Source organism: Siphateles boraxobius, unplaced genomic scaffold, assembly GCF_051911475.1.
Source record: "Siphateles boraxobius isolate OS27281-9 unplaced genomic scaffold, OSU_SipBor_1 9, whole genome shotgun sequence".
Classification (NCBI taxonomy): Eukaryota; Metazoa; Chordata; class Actinopteri; order Cypriniformes; family Leuciscidae; genus Siphateles; species Siphateles boraxobius.
Window position 1 is genome coordinate 10,488,758 of NW_027509219.1, and position 19,850 is coordinate 10,508,607.

The window sequence follows — 19,850 nt, forward strand, 5'->3', positions numbered from 1 at the left end:
ACTAGAAAACTATGTTGGCATTAGTGGAATTGCATTAGCATGGTTTAATTCATATTTATCTGACCGCTAACAGTTTGTAGCAGTAAATGAAGAGATGTCTTATCGATCACAAGTTCAGTATGGCGTACCACAACTACTATAGTACTCAGCTCTATATTTCTTCCAAACCTAACGAAACTCACCAATTCACAAAATTATCGGAATGCATAGATTGCTATCAAAAATTGGATGACTAGTAATTTCCTACTACTAAATTCTGAAAAAACAGAGATTCAAATTATTGGACAAAAAACTTCCACACGTAATAACCTAGAATACCGTCTAACACTTGATTGCTGCTCTGTTAAGTCTTCGTCGTCAGTTAGGAACCTAGGTGTGCTCTTTGATACCAATCTTTCATTTGAAAGTCACATGTCTAGTGTCTGTAAAACTGCATTTTTCCATCTTAAAAATACATCTAAATTACGTCATATGCTCTCATTGACAAATGCGGAACAACTAGTTCATGCGTTCATGACATCAAGGCTAGATTATTGTAATGCTTTACTGGGTGGTTGCCCTACACGCTTAATAAACAAACTACAGCTAGTTCAAAACGCAGCCGCTAGAGTTCTTACCAGAACAAGGAAGTACAACCATATTAGCCCGGTTCTGTCAACACTGCATTGGCTCCCTATTAAACATCGTATACATTTTAAAATATTGCTGATTACTTACAAAGCACTAAATGGTTTAGCTCTTGTACTTGAGCGAGCTCTTAACGCGTTATAGTCCTTCACGTCTATTGCGATCTCAAAGTTCTGGCCAGTTGATAAGACCTATATCTAAATAATATCTAAATCGACTGCTGGCGGTAGATCCTTTCCTATTTAGCACCAAAGCTTTGGAACAATCTTCCTAACATTGTCCGGGAAGCAGACACAGTCTGTCAGTTCAAAGCTAGACTAAAAACACATCTCTTTGACCTAGCATTCACATAACACTCTATAGACTTCTATAATTCAATATTAGGCTGCTTAGATTAGGTCAGCCGGAACTGGGAACACTTCCCTTAAATCCTGATGTACTCGTTACATCATAAGAATAATGGCATCTACGCTAATTTTAGTGTCTTTGTTTATCCCGAGGTTTTCCCGCAGCCTGCCGGATCCAGGCCGTTTCCAGATCTGACGAAGGACTTTCGCCTGGACCCGATGACAATGCAGTGCTGAAGTGCCAACTAGCCTCTCCCTATGGAGGATCCCTATACCACTCTACAGATAAAGCGTTGTGGAATTTTTCGGTTCGCGTACCTAGCCAAAGTGATAAGATAAAATAAAATTCTGCATAAAAATTTATAGACAAGACAAGTAGTTTGTTTAGGCATGGTTTGTAAGGAATTACAAACCTGCGCACATATATTCAAACGCACATAACTATAGAATCACTTCTTAATGCGCATGTGAACGCCATCAGCGTCTATCACAGGTTCACGTTTAAAGTCTGTTTAGAGAGAACGGTGTCGTCTTAGCGGCCCCTAATTTAATAATTTTATTAACAAATGCTCATTTAGACAGAAGTGAATCAATCAAAACTAACTTTAGCTGGAAAAAACATTTTTCAAGAACCACTATAAAACCAAACCAATCTCTGTTACCTTAAATTATATGTTTATCTCTGTAAAGCTGCTTTGAAGCAATCTACATTGTTAAAAGCGCTATATAAATGAGGATGACTTGACTTGACACTGCTGACAAAGGGCCAGCACTTCCTTTTGTAACCGTTCTCCTTCTGCACAGATGTAATGAAATGATCTAGAGAAATGCTTTGGAGTTAAAGTAATAATTTCCTCTTCAAAATGTAGTGAAGTCAACGGACATATACAGTCACAATGAAATCAAAATTGACTTCTTTTTTTTTATTTAATATTTATTATAAATTATTTTTCCGTGCACATTAACAAATTTTACAGTAAATACAGTTACAACTCAAAACAGAATTGAACAATAATATAATTATAAAGAGTAGACAAAAAGCCAGTACAAAAGCAAGTAAAATAGACAACAAAAAAAGATAAATAAAAAAAATTGAGCCAGGGGGTAACAATTTAAAATAAATTCAAGAGAGAGAGAAATGTTTTTGTTTTCAATGTAAAAATGCATAAACATTATACTTTGTGCAAAATGTAACGGACTTTAAAGCTTTCAGATCAAAAGATCAAACCCTAACCTCGATTGACAAAATGAAGGAACGCTACATTTTTTCCTGATCAAGAAGCTGTTTCACTAATATGTCACTATAGGGAAGAAAACACTATCGCAATTTCATTTCATACCAACTCAGTTAATGTAGACAATTTTTTTAATAAACACCTTTTGTTATGCTGGTTGAAACTCTTCGCATCTTGATAACAATCAATAATAGAAGTGGTCTAAACTTTAAAACATGTAGACATCTTATGTGGAAGTATCATCACGACCAAACATTTTTTATCCAATCGAACCGAATGCAATACGGTACACAATACACAATAGGCTACCCGTACACAACTCTGCAGGACAGTGGACACTTCTCAACTGGACACTTTTGGCATAAATCTGCATAGAGTATCAAGACTGGAGACAACATACACAGACAATATTCCACGTGGACATTGGGCTATGGACGTGGATAGAGAAGAAATTGCAGAATATACGCAAGCATCTATATGTGATTTGCTATTATGCGAATAGTGCTTTTATCGTCTGTCATCTAGAAGCAGAAGTGAATGTGAGAAGTGAGGTTTTTATAAAATGCAAAATAGAAATGTGAATTATTTGTAACTATTTAAAATAGAAATGTTTTACAGGCTACAACAGGGCTAAAGGCACACCTTAAGAAAAACGTGCTTTTCACTACTCCCATATATGACTGCAGAAGAAAATGTATGTTTTTATTGAACATTGATGGATAAATAAGTTATAAAAGTGGTTGGTTTCAAAATCTTTTAAAAATGTATGTGGCAAGGTCCTTTCACACACTGGGTAAAAGGCTCACCAGCATGGGGCAAATATGAGATCTCAAATTTCATCTCAAACCTCATTTAAAATATATAAACCAAATGTTATATATATTTTACATTTCATATCTCACATCTTATATCTCATGTCTTATGTCATCTCAAATCTCTTATCTTAGGTTACCTCAAATCACATCTTCTAAATGCTTTATAATTTTGTTCAGTATATATACACAAAATAAGTGATAAAGTGGCGTTTTGAGGTTATGGAAACAGTTATCATGATAAATACACAATGTAAATGGACCTGTTCCTCATACAGTTTACCATCGAATTAGCTGGGGTTGGAACTAACAGCATACCTGCATGAACATCTTTAATTACATGAATTAATTAAACTGAATTACTAGTGATTTAACTCAGCGGTATTTTTTGGTTACTTCATGACAACATAACTACATTTCTCACAGCATCATTCTGCAATTGTTCTGAAGCTTTTGCTGCCAAGATCCTGCCAAGAGCAAAAACTTGATTGTTCTTGGTGAACCCTGCCATACCAAAAATAAACTCTTCAATAAAGCACTCATGGGGCAAAAAAAAAAAAACCCACACAAAAAGGAGTCTTTTATAAAAAAATGTTTTAGTCACATTTATTCTGTGAAACCATGTAATTTGAATAAAGCAATAAAATCAGAAACTCCAGTTGGTAAGGGTGTTATGCAAAATGGGCTCGGGTGGTTTGGTGGAAAGCATCACTGGAGGCTTGCAGCATGCTTCACTGGAGACTTGAACAGTTTGGCAACAAACTTCACTGGAGGCTTGGGGCCAGGCTTCATTGGAGGCTTAGGCAGCTCAGCAGCAAACCTCACTGGAGGCTTAGGGGCTGGCTTCATTGGAGGCTTGGGCAGTTGAGCAGCAAGCTTCACTGGAGGCTTGGGTTCAGGCTTCATTGGAGGCTTCGGCAGTTCAGCAGCAAGCTTCACTGGAGGCTTGAAAAGTTTGGCGGTAAGCTTCACTGGAGGCTTGAACTGTTCGGCGGCAATCTTCACTGCAGGCTTGGGAGATTCGAAGGCAGGCCCCACCGGAGTCTCGGCAGGTTTGGGGGCAGGCTTCACCGGAGGCTCAGGCAGCTCGGGGGCAGGCTTCACCGGAGGCTCAGGCAGCTCGGGGGCAGGCTTCACCGGAGGCTCAGGCAGCTCGGGGGCAGGCTTCACCGGAGGCTCAGGCAGCTCGGGGGCAGGCTTCACCGGAGGCTCAGGCAGCTCGGGGGCAGGCTTCACCGGAGGCTCAGGCAGCTCGGGGGCAGGCTTCACCGGAGGCTCAGGCAGCTCGGGGGCAGGCTTCACCGGAGGCTCAGGCAGCTCGGGGGCAGGCTTCACCGGAGGCTCAGGCAGCTCGGGGGCAGGCTTCACCGGAGGCTCAGGCAGCTCGGGGGCAGGCTTCACCGGAGGCTCAGGCAGCTCGGGGGCAGGCTTCACCGGAGGCTCAGGCAGCTCGGGGGCAGGCTTCACCGGAGGCTCAGGCAGCTCGGGGGCAGGCTTCACCGGAGGCTCAGGCAGCTCGGGGGCAGGCTTCACCGGAGGCTCAGGCAGCTCGGGGGCAGGCTTCACCGGAGGCTCAGGCAGCTCGGGGGCAGGCTTCACCGGAGGCTCAGGCAGCTCGGGGGCAGGCTTCACCGGAGGCTCAGGCAGCTCGGGGGCAGGCTCCACCGGAGGCTCCGGCAGCTCGGGGGCAGGCTCCACCGGAGGCTCCGGCAGTTCGGCGCCAGGCTCCACCGGAGGCTCCGGCAGTTCGGCGCCAGGCTCCACCGGAGGCTCCGGCAGTTCGGCGCCAGGCTCCACTGGAGGCTCCGGCAGTTCGGCGCCAGGCTCCACTGGAGGCTCCGGCAGTTCGGGGGCAGGCTTCGCTGGAGGCTCAGGCAGTTCGGGGGCAGGCTTCGCTGGAGGCTCAGGCAGTTCGGGGGCAGGCTTCGCTGGAGGCTCAGGCAGTTCGGGGGCAGGCTTCGCTGGAGGCTCAGGCAGTTCGGGGGCAGGCTCCGCTGGAGGCTCAGGCAGTTTGGGGGCAGGCTTCACTGGAGGCTCAGGCAGTTTGGGGGCAGGCTTCACTGGAGGCTCAGGCAGTTTGGGGGCAGGCTTCACTGGAGGCTCGCCAGCAGGCTTCACTGGAGGCTCAGGCAGTTTGGGGGCAGGCTTCACTGGAGGCTTGAACAGTTTGGCGGTAAGCTTGGGCAATTCCGAAGCAAGCTTCACTGGACGCACGGGCACAGGCTTAACTGGAGTGATACAATTATAAAAGACAACCTGAAAAAATAGAAAGCTGAACAAAACACTAGTTCAATAACAATATAACATACCTGTAGATGGAACCATACACTGACGTCCACATCCATTGCTGCAGCATTTCTCATTGTTTAGACAGTCACACAGAGCACCACACTTTCCTGCTCCAGATTTTTCACTTGGGCACTCTCCTGGCTTTGCTGTTATACAGAGGTGACAAAGAAATCTTATTACTGAATACTGAAAGTATAATTCACACACAAAAAAATGTATCTAAGGAAGCTTGTTTCCGCTAGAGAAAAGGAAAAAAATGTAATGGCGACTCACAATTGACCTGGTTTTCTAAGAATTGTGAGATATGGTGCCACTACAATTTTAATTTTTTTTCTTCATTGCATAAACAAGCTTCCATAGTTAAGTGTGCGAACACGCCGCTGTGATTACAACGTTCAGTGCGTCACGTTATCAATTGCAAAAGTCAAATCTACATACGCTTGGGGTGGCACTGAGCCACAGGATGCGGGTTTAACCATTTGTTTGGACATTTAAATACAAAGAACTAGCAAAAACCATGTAGTTTGTAAAATATACAAAGACTATAAAAACAGCATCTCCTAGGAGGATAATTTGCCAACGTTTATTGAAATCCAATGCTACACGTACCTTACAATATTTTAGGTACAAAATGAATAAATGTCTCAAGTTGTTGATAAAAAAAGTTATTATAAATATTTATTTTGGACAGGTTCTTAAAACATTCTGCTGTCAGAACTCAAAATATTTTAGAAAGCTATAATTTAGCCTACCACTGAATCATGTCAATTAGCCTAGTTTCAAAAACGTAATAGTCAACGCAATCCCACGGTGTAAAGTGTAAAGGCATTTCTTCGAGCTGTGTAGTGAAGTTAAAAGATCGTCTCACCTGCGAGTCCAGCGTCTGTTGTGCTCAAAAATGCACACAGACACAATAAAACAGCACTCGAGTGGTACGCGTGAGCTGTCATCCTGTCGACCTGCGAACTCACGAACTCTGCTGGAAGATGCGCTGGCTACAATAAAAACTGTATTGCTGCATCAAAATATCTGCAGAATCCCGCAAGAAACGCAGTAAAATGGTTTAAAGCGCACGCGTTTTTAAAGATCCAATGCTGTCTAGGCAACTCAACCCTGATGGAACTCACCTGCTTTACTAGCCTAGTTTTGAAGACCTTGATTAGCTTGATCAGGTGTGTTTGATCAGGGTTGGGGGTGCGGATCATTAGGCTTGTTCGACTTGAACCGGCGCTGCGCAGACCGATCGGTTGATGACATCATAGTACCGCGAGAGCTATTCAAAAGCATAAGGAGCCGTCTGCTCTCTAATCGCTCTCGCGGTACTTTGATGTCATCAACCGATCGGTCTGTGCAGCGCCGGTTCAAGTCGAACAAGCCTATTGTGTTCACGCAATAGAGATCGCTAAGACATGTGACCTACTGGGCGGCAACGTCATCAGAACGCAAAGAATTATGGGCATGTTTGGCCCGTTTACATGGGCTGGCATAGCAGGCTAGTGTTCTGGCATGAAAAAATAAATAAAAATAGCGTGAAAAACAGAATATAATCCTACAAAATGCAGCGGGCTAAAGAAAACATTGTCGGACCATACCAGAAAACTGTCGTCCGTTCAAAAGTATGCTCAAGTTTTAAGCACCACACTTCTCGCTCTCTCTCATCTATCTATCTGCATGCAATCGCAATTCATGTTAAGATTGCAATGCTGGAGTGTGTGCGTGTGTGTTTGTGCGCCCGCGAGAGAGAGAGGCGCGGGCGCGATCGAACTGTGTGTGTGTGTGTGTGTGTGTGAGAGAGAGAGAGAGAGAGAGAGAGAGAGAGAGAGAGAGAGAGAGAGAGAGAGAGGCGCGATCGAACAGTGGAAACATAAAACATACTCCCTCATTTTGTTCATAGAGGTTATCATTCAAACTGCAAAGTGTTTACTTATATTTGTGTAACTTACACTCGCAATAAAACACAACATTGTGCTTTTGTCACACTCTAAACTCTTGTCAAGCTGTAACATACAACTGTCACCCAACCAAACGCAACATCCAACCCCATTTCAAAACAGTCTGTGGGTTACATCTTTTGGACATTAATCATATCGCATTGGTTTTCATTTCTTTTCTTCAGAGCAGTTACATATTCTACATTGATTAAAAAAATCAGATGTGTTTTTAATGGTAGTATAATTTTATACGAAAATCAATTATTTACCATTCAGATGAGAATAAAGTTAGGGTTCATTAAAATTAAGGAAAACAAATATATTGATCCGTTCTTAAAGGATAATTCAGGTATTTAGCACTTTGAGTCTATTTTCTAGTTTGTTTTGGATGAACTAAGTTAGAGTGGTGGGTAGAATTTTGACGATAGGTCCTGTCTCGACTTTTTGAATCTTTTAGAATCGCCTCTGACCGCTTCAGAGTGAGTGTCTACGAGCATACACAAACATGTCCTTAAAACCCGTAATGTTCGTTTTCAAAACTGTGCAAGAAGGACTATTGCAGTTTATAACACAGCAGGTAGACGGCATCTTGAACACTGCGTTCTTCCCTCCATGCAATCAAGTCTGGCGCCTTCTGTTTGTGCCGCGGATTCCCAAAATGCTTTGCGTTCACCACTGGTAATACGTCACGATGACGTCACATTAGCAATCTCTATATATTTTCCATGGCAACACTATCAAAGCCTAAATGAATCGGCAGTGGTTCACGTGGTACAAGTCGGAGTGCTCAGAAAACTCCACTTTTTAGCCTACAAGTTGTAGCTAATTATAGACTCCAAGATACATTTCCATACCTCCGCGGACCCTGCTCACACAGACATCACAGTCATCAGCGTGTTCCATGAGACAGCCACTGCACCAAAAACAAACAGCAGGCAAAGTTTACAGTTCTTTCTATACCAAAACAACTTGCTTATATGCTGCTTTTATAACATGTCATAACTAATTACGTGATGGCAACCCATGATGTTCAACCCAGAGCTGTTCACTTCCTCAGACTTGGTTAAATGCTTTTCTATGTCAACACTGAAATGGATCTGCTGTGGTCAGGTGGTACAAGTCAGCTCCTTAGGTTGTTTACGTTCACTGTTGTTGTAATGTGATATAATGTAACGTTATGCTTTGTAAACTGATGCAAGTGGCTTTGTAGACCTTTGAATGCTTTCAAAGCTAGCTTGCTATTGCTAGCCTCTCCGAAATTGCCTAGCCTACCTTTAAACCACTGAGTACTGCTCTTATCGCATTCATGATGTACGATAAAACTGTATTTGGCTGTTCATGATTTAAACACCACGAGGGCGACCTGCTCCATACAAAATAAAACAGCTTTTATTAGGCTAAATAATTGTATGACTTGAGCCTCCATTTATGAATACACGCTTTTAATTGTGATTTGATTTTTCAAAAGTAGCCCACTATTTACTTTATGAGTAAAACATTTTTAATGAGAAAGAAATGATGCCAGGATCGGGAGTACGTTGATTTGTCGTACACTTGCTGCCCCCAAGCGGCGTGCAAGTGAAGTGCGCCTCACTCACATTGATGGACGGGGAGATAACGTTTCCTTTCTCAGGTGTCCGCTCTGTCGTGTAGTAAATAGATCTCTCATGCTCACTGCTGCTCAGAGGACACCTCGCTCATGGAGCGGTGACACACTTTCGGTGAGTTCACTACTACGCTTTCCATATTCTTAATAGCACAGATTGCGTTTGAAGCCACAGGGTGATTTCCACAATGTCAAACCTGGAAAAATGTGTGCATGAAGCCTATTAATGTGTAATTTTTTCCAGATGTGATTCTGTCAAAATTAAAGTGATTATGATTCTTTTACTGTTTTAAATGCAATAGTGTGGTGTGCCCATTCCTATAAGTGACATTTAGTTAGCTAATTTAGAAAAGTATGTATATTTATGCCCTCTAATATATCTTCCTTCTATCCATCATTTTAGTTGCATGTCTTTCCTCAATCAGCCAGCAATCTGTTCATGTGATTTTGTTTGAAATGACAAATAAATCATTTTAACAGGGGCAGGCATTTGACCAGCGAATAAATTATAGATCCCCATAGGTGTAACTCAATCTCTCCCCTCTTGTTACTCTCTTTGCTTTCGTTGACGACCCCAATGCACAGTTTCCCAGCATGCAGCAGGAGCTTTGGCTGAGGGCCCTTCTTGATACCTGCGTGTGCGATGAGATCGGCCGCTGCGCAAACACTCCTGACAAAACCGTCCGAACAAGAACTCAAAAATGCTTTATCCAACTGCGCCGCAGGACACAACCACATCTCCAACTCCAGCCGACCGGCACAGTCCAGAGCAAAGACGTCCACAGACACAGTTAATTGTACTTCTTTGCATCATCCTGGCCATAATCGAGGTGCGTTACCCTGCTATTTTTGACAGTGACATGAGAAGTGTGTCTTGTAGAATCTTGCAGAAATAACTTTTGTGTCTAAGAAGATGCAGATAAATGTGATATTGCCGAGGGCCCCTGGAACCTAAACAACCCGGTGAAAGCCTCAAGGAGCCACCAGGAGCTTCACAAAGAGCTGTTACTGGCCCACAAAAAGTAAGATCACAATACAAATGCTCCAAATCAGACAGGTACATTGATCTCTGTTCATGGAGATTTTATTAAGTGCTGAGCTTTTTTTAAGTGGGTTAGTGAAATATTGATGAGGCCTCGCTCTCTCTCTCTCTGGTCTTTTGTGTCAGGCAGTCATGTGTGGACGCACAGGCTGCAATCGTACACCTCTGGTATTATCAGCAGCCTGCGCTCAGGACACACTGTGTCAGACACCGTAATGATAGGGCTTCCTATCACTACTGTCAAGTCGTTCAGAGACTACTGAAAAACTGAAGTCACTTTGGCTGCTACTGCTGAGAAATATGGGCTCACATCATACACTCAAATCTCATGATGTCAATGGAGCCTCTATGATGATGGGGAAATACGTTTTTTTTTTTTTCGCTTGCAAAACTTTGCATTCTTTCGTAAAACTTTACATTTTCTTGCTAAACTGGTGATGGGAATAATATGAGGTAAAAAGTTTTCTTTTTTCGGGGGAATGCAAAAGAATTGATACATAATTTTTCGGGGGGGAAAATTATATTTTAAAATTCTATTTCAATGTTTTTGCATTCTCTCGCATAGATTTTGAGTTTTCCGAGAAACTTGGGGTTTGCTTGCAAAACTTCTTGTGATGGAAATAATATGAAATGATAATATGAAATAGTAAACATTAAGTTTCTTGTTACACAAAAGTTTTGTGAGTAAACGCAAAGTTTCTCGGGGAACATCAAAGTTTTGCGAGCAAACGGCAAGTTTCTCTGGGAACTCAAAATCTTTGCAAGAGAATGCAGAAACATTGAAATATTATTTTGAAATATTATTTTTCCTCCCATCTAATTTAAAATGATTTGTGAGATGGCCTCCGTATTGTTTAATGTTACGATACATAACAGAAAGATTTAGTTTTTTCCTTAATTTCCACAGTTGCTTTTAAATGGTTGTATTGTTATGCCTGTATCTGCTAAATGCATATATATATATATATATATATATACATACAATTTTGTCCTTATGGATGTTAAGTAGCCCTACTGTTCTTCAACTACTTTTACATGTAAAATACAGTGTTGTTATAACTTAAACAAAATGTTACAAATTGTTTTCATTAATTGCAATAAAAAAATGTAAATTAGAAATGTTGCCTTGGCAACTATCTGAAATGAATAAGTTTAAATTGAAGTACTAAAATTACTAAAACTAGAAAAATAAAGCTAAATAGAAATATATATATATATATATATTATTATTATTTTTATTTTTTTAACTAATACAAATTATAAAACCATATAACAAAAGTTATCTTAATTAAAATTAAATGAAAACTGAAAATATAAAAATAAAAGCTTATGCAAAATATTAAAAGTGGCAACACACCCTCAGCTCAAGTTGTACCAAACCTGTATGAATTTCTTTTTCTGCTGAACACAAAATAAGATATTTTGAAGAATCCATGTAACCAAACAGTTGACCATAACATTGATTTCCATAGTATTGAAAAATGCAAATGCAAATCAATGGCTATGATTAACTGTTTGGTTACCCACATTCATACAGGTTTGGAGCAACTTGAGTTGAGGGTGAGTAAAATATTTTATTTTGGGTGAACTATCCCTCTAAAGAGAACTGTAATAGTATATACATATTTCTAAAATAGCACTGGTAAAATGTTACTTTTATACCTGTTGTTTGTGCTTTGGCTCTTTGGGCGGGACAGTGGGCTGGTGGTGGGCTGTAAGCCGGAGCTTCAAGCGGTTCTGGAGAGGAGGAAGAGAGAGAAGAGCAAGAGGGAGGAGGGAGAGCAGAGCAGGAGTCCTCTAGAGCAAGTGCTTCTCCAGCGCCAGCAGAAACACCAGGAGATGATGGTCAGCAGCCTCCTCCAGGCCAAACAAACACACACCAGTTTACACACAATTATTAGTATTTAGGTTCGCCTTACAAAACTGACCACGGTAAACCACAGTTTACACCAAAATAAAGGAGTTGCTCTATTGTATTATTTCTACTGTGTAGAAATCATAATATTAATAACGTAATTTATGTTTTCACAGTTTTTAATGTTATCTTGTTTACAGGTTCATTGTAGTAACACTAACTGTAATAACTGAGTGAGACTTTCATCCGTTTTACTTGTCTGTGTTTTCTGATTTGTAACATCTCAGAAGGAGAAGGAAGACGAGGAGAAGTTACATGAGGAGGTTCAGCTCTTAGAGTTTGTGCGAGTGAGACAGAACCTGAAGCGAGTCCATACAGCTCTACAGAAGAACATTCACTCCTGAATCTGACTAAACACGTACTTCATTTGGCCACGCAGCTTCATTTTGATATAAAGTACACCGCGTTTTGTTATATCCATTATGATATTGCTAACCTTTTTGCATACATTTTTAGTCTGTTATAGTTCACTACACATTTGTGTACTAGCCTACCCATGGTATACTCATAGTTCCAAATACCATTATTACTTCTGAGGTTATTGATAGGACTGTAAAACCTACAAAATCTACTTCAAACAGTGATTCACAAACTGTAATATTTTGCTGAGAGTGCTGCGGAAATTACCAGTTTTATTGTAGAAACCCTTAATACTACAAGTGCTTAAGTAAATACCACGCTTCTACCATGGCACATGTTCAAACTACGTGGTTTTCACATCCTTTTTTTGGTAGGCTACTTTATTATTAGTGAAGAAGAAAAAATAACGGGGCAAATTACCCTGGTAATTGTTTTTGTAATGAGTTTGAAAGTTATAAATGTCAATATTCTAAAATCAAACCGGAACGAACTATTGTATTTAATAAACATGGCTTTGTTTGATATGACGAATCTTGCAATAAAGCTCCATCTACTCCAACAGTGTCAGTACCAGGGAAAATAATGTGTGTGTTTTGCTTGCACAAGCAACCCTGCGGGTTCTCCTGGCCATTGATTGGATGAGCATAAAAGGAGCTGGCCAATGATCTTAGGAAAGCGGAATAAACAGGACCAGCTGTCTGGATGTTGGTCATATGATGTGCCTTTTTTACTGCCTCTGCAAAATTAAGGAAGAGCCGGGTTAACCGCTTTTATTTGCAGTGCCACTAAAAAATAAGATCGATTTAAAAACTGTCAAGTACAGAAGGTGGATTTTCTACTTCATCTGGCAAAAGTGGTGAGTAATTTTGAAGTGTTTTGCGAGCAGGGAAACGCCAAGGCGAGTTTAGACACGATCTGTTTTTCTCGTAGAGTTGTGCTTTTCCAGACAGTAGCACGCAATATAAGTCAGTTACCATCAGATATCACAGATTTAACCAAACAGTTCCGCAAATCAACATTTAGTAGAAAGTTGCCGAACTCTTTACATGCACTATATTCATGCACTAATCACAAAGCTTCTGTTTAATCAATGTCCTGAACAGGGAGTTCCATTCGCTTGAAACGTTACTCAGCTCAAACTCCACGGAGTTCCCCTTTAAATGGTTGTCAGCTACGAAAATGCATGCAAATATTTTGTTTTATATATATGTAATAAATTACATTATTATTTCGAAATGTAACCACTTTGAAGTCAGAATAGTCAAGCAAAATATATGTCAGTAGCCTACAGCGCCAAACGGAATAGCTAACGTTAAATAAATAAATTATGAAATCAATACATTGGTTGTCAAGAGTTTGGAAATATTTTTTTAAAACATGTTTTTGAATTAAGTCTCTTATGTTACCCAAGGCTGCATTTATTTGATGTAAAAACCAGTATTGTGAAATATTATTTAAATTTTCAAAGGGTTTTCTGTTTTAATATATTGTCAAATGAAATATTATTTTTTGAGGCCAAAGCTGAATTTTGCACCATAACTCCAGTCTTCACATGATCCTTCAGAAATCATTCTAATATGATTCGCTGCTCAAGAAACATTTATCATTATTATCAATGTTGAAAACAGTTGTGCTGCTTGATGTTTTTGTGGAAAACCCAAAGTTCCACCATTGTCGAGGTTGACAGAGAGCCACCTCCTATTTTTCTGATTGGCGATCAGATTCTGTTGTGATAATTGTCAGGTAGTAGAAGCATTTTGTGCTTGGTATTCATAAGTAAAAATTATTTTCAAAAATATCACACTGATTGAGTTAAACTTAATTCATCTTTGCATTGGTGAAGTATTGATTATGCAAACAGTTTAGTATATCGTATGGAAATGAGTAGCTGACTGAAGATATATAAAGTTATAAGCATTGATTTATTGACATAGAGCAAGGGTCAGTTTTTAACATCACAGGATCACTTTGATAACTGCAATGCCTACACTTCAAAACTATCTTAGTCGTACTATAAAACAACCATTGTGCATGACCCTAAACTGTCACTTGCTTTAAGGAACAATGACTGCAGCACTGCTGGAACAGTATCGAGAGAGAATCCGGACTGAACTGGACAGAGTTGTGGATTTCTGGCTGAAATATTCCCATGACAAAGAACATGGGTGAAATGATTCACATTTTAATGCATGGCTTCAGCAGCTTTTCCCATATAATTCCTTAAAAATCTAATTGGATGTTGAAATATTTGTATTATGTAAGCTTGAATGATTAATAAATACTGAACATTGAAATTGTCCTTAACACTGAACCCTGAGGGACACCATCATTCAAACCGTATTCATAATTTTTTTAAATGAGCAATTTGAGTCACAATGATGGGTATTTTAAGCCATACTTACTTTGCTAAATTCTAAATGTTAAAGTTAATTTTAGTTTAACATTTGGATTAAATATTAATATTATGCCCTTGTTAAATGTTTGTTTCATTATATTGACTTTAGTGGATTTTTTAACTGCCTTGGAAAAGATGGGAAGGTCTATGATGAGCTGAAATATGTGTGGTTACAGGGGAGACAGGTCAGAGCTTTACATGTTTGTCATGTTCTAATATCAATTTATTTATATAATAATCATTAGGGGCCAGTTGTTCAAAAGTAATCTGATCAGATTTCGGCTATCGTACTGGATCAAATCTTGAATATGGGAGTTGTTCTGAAAGATTCTGAAATCAGATTAGATCACAATATTCAATCTTGGTTTTGATCCGAATCAAATCATCAGTTTGTGTTGTTCAAAACTTTTTAGTAAGATTGGAATACTTTTCATCCAAAAAAATCAGGATTATACTGATCCCAGCAGAAGCATGGATTTCAGGAGCAAAAATGTAATAAAACTTTAAAATTGGTGCAAAAAATACGACATTTGCATCATGTAATACACACACACATTTTTTATTTTATTTTACTCTTGATTATTTTAACTGTTAACGTAATAAATTAGAAGAAGAAATTAGGCTACATATTAAACCTTTTCAGTAGCCTACAGTAAAGTAACAGCTTTAAATATCAGACAAAAAAATAATCTCTATATTACTTTGATATAAAACGCAATGCTTTTGCGTTCTCTCACAAAGAACTTTTGACTGGCACAATCATAAGAGATGAACCAATTTAGTTTACAAACAGAGATGAAAAAAAAAAACACTTTAAATTAAATATAATTTAATGCAAAGTTTCTTGGGTGAATGCTACGTGAAACGAGAACCCAAAAGTATTGCATTTTTCCCCCCTCATCTCATGTTCGTTCTATCACCATGTCCCTTTAGGGGCTCTGTAGTAGAGCACTAGTAATCCAGGTAATCTGAAAAAGTGTGTATCTGGATCAGGGGGATCCAATCCAATTTAGCTTTGAAAAACTGCCACAAAAGTAAAAATGGACTACCTTATCCTGGATAGCAAACCATGGGATTTCCAAATCCAGATTATTCTGATCCAGATTAACCTTTTTGAACAACTGGCCCTTGCTGATTAAATGAGAATTTTGTTTAATTGTTTTTCCAATAAAATCTGTTAAGTAAGTCTGAGGTGTCTAACGTATCCACCAGGTATGGATGTACAGCAGGCTGTATCGTACAATGGAAAGATTCCACAAACCTGAGATTCTTGAGGCTGCTAAATCAGGTTTGTGATTCAGTTTCTCAGTTGCTCTATCAATAAACACACTACCATTCAACAGTTTGGGGTCAGTTTAACATAAAAAATTACACTTTTATTCATCGAGGAAGGCCAGGGGCACATTAAATTGATCAAAAGTGACAGTAAAGACTTTTACATTGTTGCAAAAAATTCTATTCATCAAAGAATCCAGGAAAAATGCATCAGTTTCCACATAAATATTGAGCAGCGCAACTGTGTTCAACAATAATAATATTTCTGAAGGATCATGTGACACTGAAGACTGGTGTAATGATCATGAAAATTCAGCTTTCACATCACAGAAACAAATTACATTTGAAAATAAATTAAAATGGAAAACAGTTCTTTTAAATTGAATTAAGTTCACAATATTACTAATTTACTGTATTTTTTAGCAAATAAATGCAGCCTTGGTAAGTAATTAAAGACTTCTTTCAAAAATGTTAAAAAACCTTACCGACTCAAACTTTTTCTGTAAGGTGTGCATTTTTGCAGAAACTGTAACTGTAAAAAAATAACTTTTTTGTTTAGTATTGGCCTGAAAAACCTATTGCACATTAACACGTTTACACTATACAGTAGTCCAAGAGACAAAATGATATCAGAATTTACACAAATAACCCAGTCCAAATGTTAACGTGTAAACTTGTATATGTTGTTTTTTTAATGTAAATTGTAGTGTATTTTTTTTATGTATCAGAAAAATATCACAACATTAAATGAGCTCCCACACTTCATTGCTAAACTTTTTTGTTTTTGTTTGTTTAAGATTACATGCCAGCATTTGATCTTGCAGCTTTAATCTTGGTATTCACACAGATAAGTTATTCTGTCACATCAGATATTATTGAATTTCAGGAGCTGCATTTCTGCAGAAGTTTGCTCGAGTTCCGGCCTCCAGCGGCCCGGGGAAATGTGCGTTCTGCCTGACAAGAGACGGTCGAGCGGTGAAGGTTCAAAGGACGATATTCAGCGAGTGTTTTTATGTGATGGCCATGGACGAGCTGTCCAGGGTTACACAAGACAAAGAGATGCAGGTAAAACTATTTGTCAAGATCTCACCTAAAAATAAAACATATGTATAGAAGTGACTATGGTTGTACTTGTATTTTTTTTGTAAAAAGTTAACAGCTTTCAGTGACTTTTTAGCATATGCAGTTTTTTTCTCACCTCCGATTTAAATGTTATAATTTCTTTACATTTTTAGTTTTTGTATCTGTAATGCTTGATGTCAGGTTATCTTCTGTCCTTGTGCCCACCAGGCAGATGCTGAGAGCATGATGGATCAGTTGATATTCTGGGTTCAGACTGATCCGTCAGGTCTTGGTCGGCCTCAACTTCCTGGTGATCCGCCTGTGAACAGTATGGCAGTTCCCATGATGCTCCTGTGCCTGGTAGATCAGCTGACAGAGGGTAGAACTGATGTTGTGGAAAAGTATGATAACCTCAGCGGATGGTGTGTGGAACGGATATTACAGCATATACAGGTGAGCTAACCTGTATACAAGTTTTAGTGATGTGAACGTAAACTTTGAGATAATGGAAACACCAAATGGTGATACGTTACGCTAAATTCTTTCTTCTCAGAGAGATGGAAAAGCCATTTTGGAAAGTGTCACAATGAATGGAAAGGAACTTCCTGGCTGTCAAGGGCGGTTGCAGAACCCTGGTAAGTGATCGTTTCAAACCTTACTGTCACAGTCTTCCATATAAATTCAACATCCTTCCCCAGAGAGCAACATGGTGTCGGCCCAGATCCGGCCCACATCTGGCACGCGTGGATCTGGGCCGACACTATGTTGCTGTCTGGGTTACTTCCTGTGACGTCTCTTTCTAGGTCACGCTCTGGAGGCCGGCTGGTTCCTGCTGCAGTATGCACTGGCTAAAGGAGACGTGCAACTGCAGAAGAAGGCGGTCGATAAGTTCATGGAGATCCCGTTCCACACTGGATGGGACAAACAACATGGTGGTCTTTTCTACTTCCTGGATGTAGACGGTCATTGTCCGACTCAGGTTAGATTATACCCATGATTTGGTGTCATATAGGGGAAAGCAGGGTTAACTTTAACACAAATTTATAAGTACAGCAAGATTAATGTTATGAAGGATGGGATTTAATAGAATATCTGGAAAATATATAGTGCTGTCATGAAACACTAGATGGCGCAGGCTGATTGGCCACAGCTGGTTCTGCAGCCAATGAGCTTGCTGCTCAACCTTTCAATAGTTTGGTTCTGTGTCTGCTGTAAGCAAGTCTTGCAGTGTGTTATCAGAAACCCTCCACCTTCCCCAGCTCCACATTTCTTGATCTGTCACAGGTCATTTCAGCATATCTTGCACGCTCACATCATTATGTCTCCATTAAACATGAAAACCCATCATGTGTGTACAGTTAGATTGGAATATGAAGTTGTGGTGGCCTCACTGTGAAGCTCTGATCGCCTACCTGATGGCCTACAGTCACATCAGAGAGAATGTGTTACTGGACCGATTCAAACTGATCTACGACTACACCTTCAGACATGTAAGACACGCATTACAGAGACATGTGATAAGTTATATAATGGGTGTCAAGTATCAGATGTGTCCATTGTTGTCTTTAAGTTTTCTGATGAGAAACATGGCGAGTGGTTTGGATATCTGAGTCGTCAGGGAGAGGTTGTGCTGGATTTTAAAGGAGGACCCTTCAAAGGTGAGTAGCTACAGTTGAAACGTGTTTTCAATTTGAATATTTAATTCATTCCAGTGATGTGAAAGCTACATTTTCAGCATCAACTCCAGTCTTCAGCGTCACATGATCCTGAAATCGTTCTAATATGCTGATTTGCTGCTCAAGAAACATTTATTATCAATGTTGAAAACATAAAAATATATATTTTTAAATATTTTGACCTCAAAGATTATGTATTTAAACTTTGAACCGTGACATTACTGTAATCTTTGTACAGGGTTCTTCCATGTTCCTCGGTGTCTTTACATGTGTGAGAAGCTTCTGGATGGTCTTCTTGAAAACCAGGATTCTTGAACTTTGCACTTCATTACCAGATGTGACAGGAAGTGTAAATGACCATCTTCATATGCAAGAATAATTATAGTTTTAACTACACTAATACTTCCTGTCAAACTGTATTACGGGTTCATAGTTTTCATTTTGCTCATTTTTAAGTGCCATTATTTTTCAAGCCATTCATCTAACATGTGAGTGAAAAAGGGAACATAGTTATTTTTTTTAAGATTGGATGAGTTCTTTCTAGCCATGGCCAGTACTTGGTTCAGAAGTTGGGACTGGGGTTGTCAAAGTTTTTCTTGATAAAAGTTTTTACTCAGCCATGTTATAAATGGAAAGCAAGTTTATAAAGCTAGAAAGAAAAAAAAAAGTTCTGTACACTACTACTTTGTTAATCTCTTTTACAATACTGCACACATTAGTAGCTAAACCATGAAGACATTCCAACTGCTCTGAATAAATTGACATGTTTACTGAAATAATATATTTGATTTTGGCTTCCTTGGTACAGCACTTTTGTCATTTAGCTGATGCTAAATGTGAAACTCAAATCACCATACTTAAACTCATCACCCCACATTGCAAACCACTTAAGGTACATTTACATGACAACAATGTACTAAAAACAGAACTGTTATCTAAGCGTTTTGTGTGTACAGACAACATTGTTAAAATGATCCCTGTTCACACGGATCTGCGAAAAATGACTAAAAACACAATTCATGCCAGGCCAGTAGGTGGCGTATCACTTTAAGAAACACTACGCTGCTATAGACTGTAACATTCTGCGCATGTTTATTACGTGTTCCGTTTTCACAAATTTGTGTTTCTTTAGTTTACAGAGACAATAACGGTATTGGTTGCAAAAGTTTGCATTTTCAGGTCCCCAAAACGACATTATGCAAAATGAACGGCCAAAACGCAAAAAAATATAAAAAAATAAAAATAGAAGTTTTCTATTTTTAGTGTAAAACGGTGTCA

The 19,850-nt window shown here is 39.3% G+C and overlaps 2 protein-coding genes and 1 long non-coding RNA gene across 5 annotated transcripts; 2 read left to right on the forward strand and 1 right to left on the reverse strand.

The window, feature by feature from the left end:
• Window positions 1–5,224: 5,224 nt before the first annotated feature.
• Window positions 5,225–6,427, reverse strand: LOC143732143 (uncharacterized). Of its 2 annotated transcripts, none has more exons than XR_013201056.1 (3): window positions 6,179–6,427; window positions 5,331–5,456; window positions 5,225–5,277 (listed from the first exon to the last, which is right to left on the reverse strand). It is a non-coding gene; the product is annotated as an uncharacterized LOC143732143 (long non-coding RNA). The 2 variants fall into 2 exon arrangements; XR_013201057.1 differs by having other exon boundaries at window positions 5,242–5,277; window positions 5,355–5,456; window positions 6,179–6,426.
• A 2,417-nt stretch (window positions 6,428–8,844) lies between these two features.
• LOC143732012 (protein FAM107B) lies at window positions 8,845–12,723 on the forward strand. Of its 2 annotated transcripts, none has more exons than XM_077222651.1 (5): window positions 8,845–8,962; window positions 9,433–9,677; window positions 9,758–9,869; window positions 11,587–11,734; window positions 12,032–12,723. In XM_077222651.1, the coding sequence occupies exons 2-5, from the start codon at window positions 9,491–9,493 to the stop codon at window positions 12,146–12,148; spliced, it is 564 nt and encodes a 187-aa protein (XP_077078766.1). In that variant the 5' UTR covers window positions 8,845–8,962; window positions 9,433–9,490; the 3' UTR covers window positions 12,149–12,723. The 2 variants fall into 2 exon arrangements, with proteins under 2 accessions (XP_077078766.1, XP_077078767.1); XM_077222652.1 differs by having other exon boundaries at window positions 9,767–9,869.
• A 70-nt stretch (window positions 12,724–12,793) lies between these two features.
• Window positions 12,794–19,351, forward strand: renbp (renin binding protein). The gene is made up of 11 exons (XM_077222650.1): window positions 12,794–13,020; window positions 14,224–14,329; window positions 14,669–14,744; window positions 15,772–15,847; window positions 16,721–16,899; window positions 17,125–17,349; window positions 17,450–17,531; window positions 17,700–17,875; window positions 18,255–18,386; window positions 18,467–18,554; window positions 18,811–19,351. The coding sequence occupies exons 2-11, from the start codon at window positions 14,229–14,231 to the stop codon at window positions 18,885–18,887; spliced, it is 1,212 nt and encodes a 403-aa protein (XP_077078765.1). The 5' UTR covers window positions 12,794–13,020; window positions 14,224–14,228; the 3' UTR covers window positions 18,888–19,351.
• The last annotated feature ends 499 nt before the right edge of the window (window positions 19,352–19,850 follow it).

What these genes read in the sequence shown, in the direction of transcription:
- renbp (XM_077222650.1), top strand. Translation starts at nt 14,229, where the DNA reads ATGACTGCAGCACTGCTGGAACAGTATCGAGAGAGAATCCGGACTGAA. An exon ending in GGATATTACAGCATATACAG is followed by an intron (nt 17,350 to 17,449) that starts GTGAGCTAACCT and finishes CTTTCTTCTCAG; the next exon opens with AGAGATGGAAAAGCCATTTT. An exon ending in ACGGTCATTGTCCGACTCAG is followed by an intron (nt 17,876 to 18,254) that starts GTTAGATTATAC and finishes ATGTGTGTACAG; the next exon opens with TTAGATTGGAATATGAAGTT.
- LOC143732012 (XM_077222651.1), top strand. Translation starts at nt 9,491, where the DNA reads ATGAGATCGGCCGCTGCGCAAACACTCCTGACAAAACCGTCCGAACAA. An exon ending in CTGTTACTGGCCCACAAAAA is followed by an intron (nt 9,870 to 11,586) that starts GTAAGATCACAA and finishes TGGGCGGGACAG; the next exon opens with TGGGCTGGTGGTGGGCTGTA. An exon ending in AGAAACACCAGGAGATGATG is followed by an intron (nt 11,735 to 12,031) that starts GTCAGCAGCCTC and finishes GTAACATCTCAG; the next exon opens with AAGGAGAAGGAAGACGAGGA.